The sequence below is a fragment of the Onychostruthus taczanowskii genome, unplaced genomic scaffold (assembly GCF_017590055.1).
Source record: "Onychostruthus taczanowskii isolate IOZ18803 unplaced genomic scaffold, ASM1759005v1 scaffold271, whole genome shotgun sequence".
Taxonomy (NCBI): Eukaryota; Metazoa; Chordata; class Aves; order Passeriformes; family Passeridae; genus Onychostruthus; species Onychostruthus taczanowskii.
In genome coordinates this window covers 137,842-147,704 of record NW_024500029.1, presented here as the reverse complement: position 1 = coordinate 147,704, position 9,863 = coordinate 137,842, and the positions used below count along the sequence as shown (strand labels likewise).

The following is a 9,863-nucleotide window of genomic DNA, read 5'->3' as shown; positions in this document are numbered from 1 at the left end:
CCCAATCCCCACCAATTCACCCCAAATACACCCCCAATCCCCACGAATTTACCCCAAACCCCCAAAAATTTACCCCAAATGCCCACCAATTTATCCCAAATTCACCCCAAATCCCCACCAATTTACCCCAAATTCCCACCAATTTACCCCAAATTTGCTCCAAATCCCCACGAATTTTACCCAGATCCCCACCAATTCACCCCAAATTCACCCCAAATCCCCACCAATTTACCCCCAATCCCCACCAATTTATCCCAAATTCACCCCAAATCCCCACCAATTTACCCCAAATCCACATCAATTCACCCCAAATCCTCAAAAATTTACCCCAAATTTACTCCAATTCCCCTAAATTTGCTCCAAATCCCCCCAAATTTACCCTGAATTTTGCCCCAAATCCCCACAAATTTGCCCCAAATCCTCACAAATTTACCACAAATTCACCCCAAATCCCCATAAATTTACCCCAAATTTACCCCAAATCCCCACTAATTTACCCCAAATTCACCCCAAATCCGCACAAATTCACCCCAAATCCCTATTAATTTCCCCTGAATTTGACCCAAAATTTCACAAATTTACCCCAAATCATCCCAAATTTGACAAAAATATTTACAAGTTTACCCCAAATCCCCCCAAATTTGCCCTGGATTTGACCCAAATCCCCATAAATTTACCCCAAATTTACCCCAAATCCCCACTAATTTACCCCAAATTCACCCCAAATCCGCACAAATTCACCCCAAATCCCTATTAATTTCCCCTGAATTTGACCCAAATTTTTACAAATTTACTCCAAATCCTCCCAAATTTGACTCAAATATTTACAAATTTACCCCAAATCCCCGCAAATTTGCCCTGGATTTGACCCAAATCCCCATAAATTTACCCCAAATCCCTGAATTTTACCCCAAATCCTCATGAATTTACCCCAATTTGCCCCAAATTTCCCCCAAATCCTCACAAATTTACCCAAAATCTCCCAAAATTTGCCCCAAATCTCCCCTAAATACCCCCCAATTTCCCCCAAATCCCCACCAAAATCCCCCATGAATTTACCCCAAATCCCCCCTAATTTCCCCCAAATTGCCCCAATTTCCTTTGAACTTCCCCCAAATCCCCTTTAAATTTCCCCAATTTCCCTCCCCCCCCCCCCCCCCCCCCCCCCCCCCCCCCCCCCCCCCCCGGGGGGGGGGGGGGGGCGCAGCAGCCGCGTCCCCCCCCAAAGCCCCCCCACCCAACCCCGCTCCCCGGGGGTGTCCCCAAGCCGCGGTGCCACCGCCACACGTGTCCCGTGCGGTGACCCTGGTGCCGCCTGTCGCTTTCCCCACGGACGGGTGACAGCGGGGGCCGCCCCGAGAGACCCCCCCCCACCCCGGCTTTGGGGGTGACCCCAACATCGCGCTGTCCCCCCCCAGCTGCTGCCGCGGGATCCGGCCCCATGAGCCGCCCTGCGCTCCTCCTGGCCGTGCTGGGGCTGCTGCTTCTGGGGGTCGGGGGGGCTCCGGGGACCGCGGGGACCCCGGCGCTGCTCCCCGAGGACGCGGCGCAGGAGCACGGCTACTACCTGCGGCAGCTCTTCGGTCAGTACGGGCAGAACGGGACGCTGCCCTTCGAGGGGCTGGCGCGGCTGCTGGGCAGCCTGGGGCTGGGCAGGGTGCAGGTGGTCCAGATCCAGCACGAGGAGCTGGGCCACGGCCACGTCAGCCACCTGGACCTGCTGGAGGTGCAGGAGGACAAGCACCGGCACCGGCACCCGCTGTGGGAGCACGGCGGGGATGCGGCTCCGAGCACCGGCGGACCCCTCAGGTACCCGCGGGTCTCCTCCCCGAGGGGCTGCCCCCGGCTCCGCGCTGGGCCGGGGGGGTGGGGGGGCTCAGCACACCCCGATTTCCCGCAGCCCCCCGCCTTCCCAGACGCCGAGCTGGCCCGAGCCGGTGCCCGCCGAGCCCCCCGGGGCTGCGGGGGTCCCCCGGCAGTACCAGCCCACCCTCAGCCTGCTGGGGAGGGTGCTGGGCTTGGAGCACTCCAGCGACCACCCGCACCACGATGTGAGTGGGGACGGGGGGGGGTCGCGCTGTCCGGCGCTCCCGGGAGCACGGGGGAGCCCCGGTTGCTCCCCGGTTGTTCTCCGGGACCCCCCCACGCCCCCAGCGCCGCCCCCCGCCCGCAGTGCCTGAACGTGACCCAGCTGCTGGTGAATTTCGGGCTGGACCCGGTGGCGCAGCTGACACCGGAGCAGTTCACGCTGCTGTGCCCGGCGCTGCTCTACCAGATCGACAGCCGCGTCTGCATCCGGCACCGCGATGAGGTGACGCTGCCTCCCCCGGGGGGGACCCTGTGGCCAGGTAACCCCAACCCGGGGCTCCGAGCTGGCCCCCGGCCCCACGTCCCTCGTCCCCGGGATCCCCCGTCCCTGCAGCCGCATCCTGGGGTCCCCCAGCTGGTCCCGGGGTCCTGCATCCCCAGGGGTCCCCCGTGTCCTGAGCCAGGTCCTCTGTCCCCATTATGATGTGGGGGTCTCCATCCCTGCATCCCCAAGGCGCCCCCATTGCCCACCCCCATCCCTGTGTCCCCCTACTTGAGCTGTGCCCCCCTGGGCCCCCATTCCTGACCCTGGGCTGTCCATCCCTGGGGTTCCCGTCCCTAAATCCCTGGGGTCTCTGTCCCTAAATCCCTGGGCTCTCCATCCCTCGGTTCCCATCCCTGGGGTTCCCGTCCCTAAATCCCTGGGGTCTCTGTCCCTAAATCCCTGGAGTCTCCATCCCTCAGTTCCCATCACTGGGGTTCCCATTCCCACATCCTTAGGGCCCCCATTTCCACATCCCTGGGGTCCCTGTTCCTGGGGTCTTTGTCCCTAAATCCCTGGGGTCTCCATCCCTGGGGTCCTAATTCCCACATCCCTGAGTTCCACATCCCTGAGCTCTGCATCCTGGGGTCCCTAAATCCCTGAATTCCCCATCCCTAAATTCCCCATCCCTGAATTCCCCATCCCTGAATTCCCTATCCTGGGGTCCCCATTCCTCCATCCCTGAGCTCCCCATCCTGGGGTCCCCATTCCCCCATCTCTAGGTCCCCCATCCCTGAATTCCCCATCCCTGGGGTCCCCATTCCCCCATCCCTGGGGTCCCCATCCCTGAATTCCCCATCCCCGGGGTCCCCATCCCTGAATTCCCTATCCTGGGGTCCCCATTCCTCCATCCCTGAGTTCCCCATCCCTGAATTCCCCATCCTGGGGTCCCCATCCCTGAATTCCCTATCCTGGAGTCCCCATTCCCCCATCCCCGGGGTCCCCATTCCTGAATTCCTATCCTGGGGTCCCCATTCCCCCATCCCTGAATTCCCCATCCCTGACCTCCCCATCCCGGGTCCCCCATCCCTGAGCTCCCCACCCCCGCGCCCCCATCCCCACCTCCCCACGCCCCCTCCCGGTGCCCCCGTGGGGCCGTGCCGCTGACGGTGCCCGCAGCGCTGGGCTGGGCGCTCCTGGCCGTGCTCTCCGTGAGCCTCCCGTCCGCGCTGGCCGTGCTGCTGCTCCCGCTGCGGGCCCGCGGCTCCTTCCGCTCGCTCCTCGCCTTCCTGGTGGCCCTGGCCGTGGGGACGCTCTGCGGGGACGCCCTGCTGCACCTCTGGCCGCACGTAGGTCCCTCCCGCCCGGGGGGTGGCACCGGGGGCACGCCGCGGTGTCCCGGTGCCCTGAACCGCCGCGTCCCCGTGTCCAGGCGCAGGGCAAGCACCCGGAGGCTCCGGGGGAACCGAGCCCCGCGGTGCTGCAGGGGCTGGCGGTGCTGGGGGGCATCTACCTGCTCTTCGTGCTGGAGCTGCTCCTGGGGATGCTGCGGAGCCGGCGGGAGGCCACGGTGAGAGCGAGAGAGCGAGCGAACGGCGGGCACCGGGCGGGCACGGCGCCGCCACCGGGGCCAGCTCCGCACACAACGCCTCCCTTGTCCCCAGGGACACCCCCATGGAGAGACCCCCGCACCGTCACCGGCAGGTACGACCCTCTCGCACCCCTCCCGGGAGCCCCCGGGCCCGGCCCCGGCACCCACCGGCCCCGGCACCCACCGGCCCCGGCGTGTCCGTCCCGCCGCAGGGACCGAGCTGCGGCACCTGACGGCGCCGGAGGCGGAGCTGGAGCTGAGACCCCCCGAGCCCTCCCGGGGACCCCCCCACGGACACTCCCACGGCCCCGCGCTGCCCCCCGGGCCCGGGGCCGCCGACATCGTGTGGATGGTGGTGCTGGGGGACGGCGTCCACAACCTGACGGACGGGCTGGCCATCGGTGGGGACGGGGACGGGAACGGGGCGGGAACGGGAATGGGGATGGGAACGGGAATGGGGAACGGGGATGGGGATGGGGACGGGAACGGGAATGGGAACGGGGACGGGAACGGGGACGGGAACGGGAACGAGAATGGTCATGGGAACGAGAAGGGCAGAGGGGCGAGGACGGGGCTGTAGATGGGAACGGTAATGGGGATGGGGAACGGTAATGGGGAAGGGAACGGGAACGGGAATGGGGACGAAGACGGGGATGGGAACGGGGACAGGAACGGGGACGGGGATGGAGATGGAGGAGGAGAGGTGCACAAGGACAGGAGAAAGGTTTCCTCAGGGACAGAAGGATGTTGGGGACATGGGGACAGGGGTGCATCGGGACAGGGTGACAAGGGGACAGGGTGACAAGGGGACAGGGGCTGCCCGGCGATCCGGGGACAGGGACACAGCGGACGGGGGTCGCTCTCCCTCCCCGCAGGAGCCGCCTTCTCGCACGGCCTCTCCAGCGGGCTCAGCACAGCGCTGGCCGTGCTCTGCCACGAGCTGCCCCACGAGCTCGGTGATTGTCCGGTGGGGATCTGGCGGATTCCGGGGGTCTCACGCGGAGATCTGGGGGTACCCGGGGGTCTCACGGCGCCCCCCCCCGCTCTCCCCCAGCTCCCCGAGGCGCTGCGGGGCTCCGGCGAGGGCACCTGGAGCCGCTTCGTGCTGCAGAACGCGGGGTTCCTGCTGGGCGCTGGCATCATGCTGGGCATCGCCCTGGCCGAGGGGCACCTCCGCTCCTGGCTGCAGCCCTGAGCCCACCCCCGCGACCCCCGCCCCTCCCCAGGCTCGGATTTTCCCCCCTCCTCAAGAAGCCCCGGGGGGATCCGCGGGGCCGGGGCAGCCCCGGGGGTGAGGACTCGGTGTCCCCTCGGTGTCCCCTCGGTGTCCCCTCGGTGTCCCCACGACCCCTCCCGGGGTCGCACGCGGCTCCGGGGCTGAATCCGAACCCCCCCGAGGAGCTGAGGAAGGGGAAAGACCCCCGGGCAAGAACTGAGCCAGAGCCGCAATAAAAAGAACAGGGTTTGGTCAAAGTTACAGGGTGGAAAAATGATCAAGTTTGAATGGTTTTGCCTCTTTTTTTTTGGGCTTTTTAAATCCCCTTTAAAAAATTCCTTTCCCTTCCTTACTCCCCGAAAACGATGCAGGATTTCTGAAAAAAGTCGGAGAAAAAAATCGGATTTTTGGGGTTTTCTGGGTTCACTCGCAGGGGGAGGGCGAGAAATCAGCAAATTCGGGGAGGGGGTTTTGAGTCGGCATTTCGAGGTTTCTTTTATTTCTGTTTTGAAATTTCACCTCAAAACTCTGCCCTGCTCGAGGCTGGAAGGGGCTCGGGGCTGGGAACTCCTTTGAGTCGGTGCTTGGGAGGGAAATGAAAAATCCCCCCGGATTTTCCCCGCATTTCAGAACAAAACGGGTTAAAAAAAGGACAATTTTGGGGGGAAGGAGCCGCTGCTGCAGCCGGGGGGATCCTTCTGGGGGGGCTTTTTCCCCCCTCGCAAGGAGGATCCAGCCCGGGGGATGCTGAGAGGTGGGGAAATGTTTCCGCAGCCGGGAAAAAGTGGGGAAAACACGAATTAAAGGGATTTTTCCTCATTTTGCACCCCGCGGGGATCCCCAGCCCGCGGCCGGCTCCTCCCGCGGCGCGGAGCGATCCGGACCCGGCGGCTCCGGAGGAACCGGCCCAGCCCGGGCCCGGAAAAATCCGAAACAACCCCAAAAAAACCCGAAACAGCCCCAAAAAAACGGGATTCGGGCACCCCCCCAAGGCTCTGGGACCCCCAGGGGGGTCCGGGACCCCTCAAGATTCTGGGATCCCTCGGGGGGGTCTGGGAACCTCAAAGTTCTGGGACTCCTCAAGATTTTGGGGACCCCCCCCACTGCAGGGGGTTCTGGGACCCCTCAAGGTTTTGGACCCCTCAAGATCCAGGGACTCTCAGGGGGGTCTGGGACCCCTCGAGGTTCTGAGGTCCCTCAAAGTTTGGGACCCCTCAAGATTCTGGGACCCCTTGGAGGGGTCCGGGACCCCTCAAGGTTCTGGGACCCTGAAGATTTTGGGACCCCTAAAGGTTTTGGGACTCCCCAGGATTCTGGGACCCCTCAAGATTTTGGGACCCTTCAGGATTTGGGCACCCTTTAAGATTTTGGGACACCTTAGGTGGGTCCAGGACCCCTCAGGATTCTTGGACCCCCCCAAGATTTTGTGACCCTCAAAGTTCTGAGACCCCCCGAGATTTTGGGACCCCTCAAGATTTTGGGACCCCTCAAGGTTCTGGGACCCCCTCAAGGTTTTGGGACCCCTCAAAATTCTGGGACCCCCAAAATTTTGGGACCCCCCCAAGATTATGGAACCCCTCAAGAGGGTCCAGGACCCCTCAAGGTTCTGGAACCCCTCAGGAATCTGAGACCCCCCCCCCAAGATTTTGGGACCCCTAAAGGTTCTGAGACCCCGCAGGATTCTGGGACCCCTCAGGATTCTGGGACCCCCTCAAGGTTTTGGGACCCCTCAAAGTTCCGGGACCCCCCAAGATTTTGGGACCCCCCAGGATTCTGGAACCCTTCAAGGTTTTGAGCCCCTCAGGATTTTGGGACCCTTCAGGATTTGGGCACCCTTTAAGATTTTGGGACCCCTTAGGTGGGACCAGGACCCCTCAGGATTCTGGGACCCCCCCAAGATTTTGTGACCCTCAAAGTTCTGAGACCCCCCGAGATTTTGGGACCCCTCAAGGTTCTGGGACCCCTCAGGATTCTGAGAGCCCCCCAAGATTTGGGACCCCTCAAGGTTCTGGGACCCCCTCAAGGTTTTGGGACCCCTCAAAATTCTGAGACCCCCAAAATTTTGGGACCCCCCCAAGATTCTGGAACCCCTCAAGAGGGTCCAGGACCCCTCAAGGTTCTGGAACCCCTCAGGAATCTGAGACCCCCCCCAAGATTTTGGGACCCCTAAAGGTTCTGAGACCCCGCAGGATTCTGGGACCCCTCAGGATTCTGGGACCCCCTCAAGGTTTTGGGACCCCTCAAAGTTCCGGGACCCCCCAAGATTTTGGGACCCCTAAAGGTTCTGAGACCCCGCAGGATTCTGGGACCCCTCAGGATTCTGGGACCCCCTCAAGGTTTTGGGACCCCTCAAAGTTCCGGGACCCCCCAAGATTTTGGGACCCCCCAGGATTCTGGAACCCTTCAAGGTTTTGAGCCCCCTCAAGATTCTGGGACCCCTCAGGGGGGCCTGGGACCCCTCGGGAAGAGCAGCAGGAACCCCCCCAAGCCCCCCAAAACCCCCAAAATCACCACGGCCGAAACTTTCCATGCGAAGTTTCCTTTATTTATTTTCAAGTTGACGAAGAACAATATCGATAACGACTGGGTCGAGTAGCACGAGAAGAGGAGGACGAGGCCCGGACGAGACACGGACCAGCACAAGGAGGAGTTGCTTGTACCTGACAGGTGATGATGAGGTTTTTTTTTTTTATATTTATTTATTTTTTTGTGTGGTTTTTTTTTTTTGTCTTTTTTGTTTTTTGTCCTGTCGGCATCAAAGGAACATTTATGTGCATAAAATACAGAGGTGCAGCATTGACACGGAGGATATTAAAGACACAGAGTTGCTACAGATGCCTTAGAGATGCTTCCCCCCCATCCCCTCCAGCCTCACCCCAAAATTCCAAGGATTTTAGGGCAGCTCCAGAGCTCCCCTCGATGTTTTGGGTGAGCCTCGGCTTTTTTTTTTTTTAATTTTTTTTGGATTTTTTTTTGTTTTTTTTGTTATTTTTACCCCCTCCCCCCCCCATCTTTTTGTCCCCCTGAGCCTCACCCCAAAATTCCAAGGATTTTAGGGCAGCTCCAGAGCTCCCCTCGATGTTTTGGGTGAGCCTCGGCTTTTTTTTTTAAATTATTTTTTTAAACAAGCTTTGTGATTTTTATTGTTATTTTTTTAAAATACGTCTCATTTCACTGCCGAGCCCAGAAAATTCCAGCCAGGAGAAGAGGATTGAACAGCTCCTTGTGTCCTTGGAGGAAAACAAAAAGAAAGAAAAGGAGGAAAAAAGGGGGGAAAAAAGGAAAAGAAAAGGAAAAAAAAGAAAAGCCTGAACTGAGGAATCCACGTGTCCGTGCCGGGATCCAGGGTTGGGTTTTTATCCTTTGGTTTCTCACTGAAGGCAAAGGTGGGATCCCACCCCGACATTCCCACCCCACAGAACATCGGGATAAAATCAATTAATAATTAAAAAAAAAAAAAAAAAAAAAAAAGAAAAGAAGAAGAAATGGTTCTTTCTGGGGTCTCTGCTTTTCGTAGGTTTGGGGTTTTCCTTGTTCCTCCCCGTGCTGGGAATTGGGATCTGCACGGAGCTCCCCAAAAACGGGACCAGAACCAAAAGTGATTCCACGTTTTTGGAGATTTTTTTGTGTTTTATTTTTATTTTTGCTTGGCTTTTTAGTGCTATGTTGATTTTTTTTTTTTTTAAGTTTTTTATTTTTTGATCTGCCGGATTCCAGCCCCGGAGGTGGCCGGGGGGGGCTGGGGCTGCTCCTGTGGGATTGGGGGGGGGTCCTCGCTCCGAGCGGGAACGGGAAAGGTGGGAGGGGAGAGGGAGAGAGGGAGAGGGAGGGGAAAGAGGTGAGAGGGAGGGGAAGGAGGAGGGAGGGGGAAAAGGTGGGAGAGGGAGGGAAGGAGAAAGAAGGGAGAGGGAAGGACAAGAGGTGAGAGGGAGGGGAGAGGGAGGGGAAAGGAGGAAAGGAGGAGGGAGGGGAGACGGAAGGGAGAGGGAGGGAAAAGGGGTCGGAGAGGGAGGGGAGAGGGAAGGGAGAGGGGTGGGAGTGGAGGGGGGAGAGGGAGTGGAAGTGCGGGAGGGGTTGGAGAGGGATGGGCAGGGAGAAGGGGAGGGAAAATGGGAGAAGGGGAGAAGGAAGGGAGAGGAGGAGGAGGAAAAACGGGGGGGAAGGGATGGGGGGGGGACAGGGACGGGACAGGGACAGGAGAGGGACAGGGGGACAGGAGAGGGACAGGGGGACAGGGCTGGAGGAGGTGACAGGAGCGGGACTGGAGTGGAACGGGAGGGGACAGGGGGACAGCAGAGGGACAAGAACGGGACAAGAGAGGGACGGGAGGGGACAGGAGCGGGACACGGGGACAGGAGTGGGACACGGGGACAGGAGCGGGACACGGGGACACGGGGACAGGAGTGGGACACGGGGACAGGAGCGGGACACGGGGACACGGGGACACGGGGACACGGGGACAGCTTCCCTGACCCGGAGCTCCCGTGGCCGGGGAGCGGCGGCAGCAGCGGCCCCGGGGCTGTCCCCGGGATGTCCCGGACTGTCCCCAGGCTGTCCTGGCTATCCCGGACTGTCCCGTGCTGTCCCTAAGCTGTCCCCAGCCTGTCCCTGGGCTATCCCGGACTGTCCCCAGGTTGTCCCCACCTGTCCCCAGGCTATCCTAGGATGTTTCCAGGCTGTCTCGTGCTGTCCCAGGCTGTCCCCAGGCTATCCCGGGCTGTCCCGGAACTGTCCCCGCGCTGTCCCGTGCTATCCCAAGCTATCCC

General features: G+C 60.5%; 1 protein-coding gene across 1 annotated transcript; it reads left to right on the top strand.

Annotated features, from left to right (window-relative positions):
• The first annotated feature begins 1,247 nt into the window (after positions 1–1,247).
• Positions 1,248–5,076, top strand: SLC39A5 (solute carrier family 39 member 5). The gene is made up of 9 exons (XM_041407652.1): positions 1,248–1,809; positions 1,901–2,051; positions 2,174–2,348; positions 3,470–3,639; positions 3,723–3,860; positions 3,955–3,994; positions 4,094–4,282; positions 4,757–4,848; positions 4,936–5,076. The coding sequence occupies exons 1-9, from the start codon at positions 1,442–1,444 to the stop codon at positions 5,074–5,076; spliced, it is 1,464 nt and encodes a 487-aa protein (XP_041263586.1). The 5' UTR covers positions 1,248–1,441.
• The last annotated feature ends 4,787 nt before the right edge of the window (positions 5,077–9,863 follow it).

What these genes read in the sequence shown, in the direction of transcription:
- SLC39A5 (XM_041407652.1), top strand. Translation starts at nt 1,442, where the DNA reads ATGAGCCGCCCTGCGCTCCTCCTGGCCGTGCTGGGGCTGCTGCTTCTG. An exon ending in GGGGGGGACCCTGTGGCCAG is followed by an intron (nt 2,349 to 3,469) that starts GTAACCCCAACC and finishes CGGTGCCCGCAG; the next exon opens with CGCTGGGCTGGGCGCTCCTG. An exon ending in ACGAGCTCGGTGATTGTCCG is followed by an intron (nt 4,849 to 4,935) that starts GTGGGGATCTGG and finishes GCTCTCCCCCAG; the next exon opens with CTCCCCGAGGCGCTGCGGGG.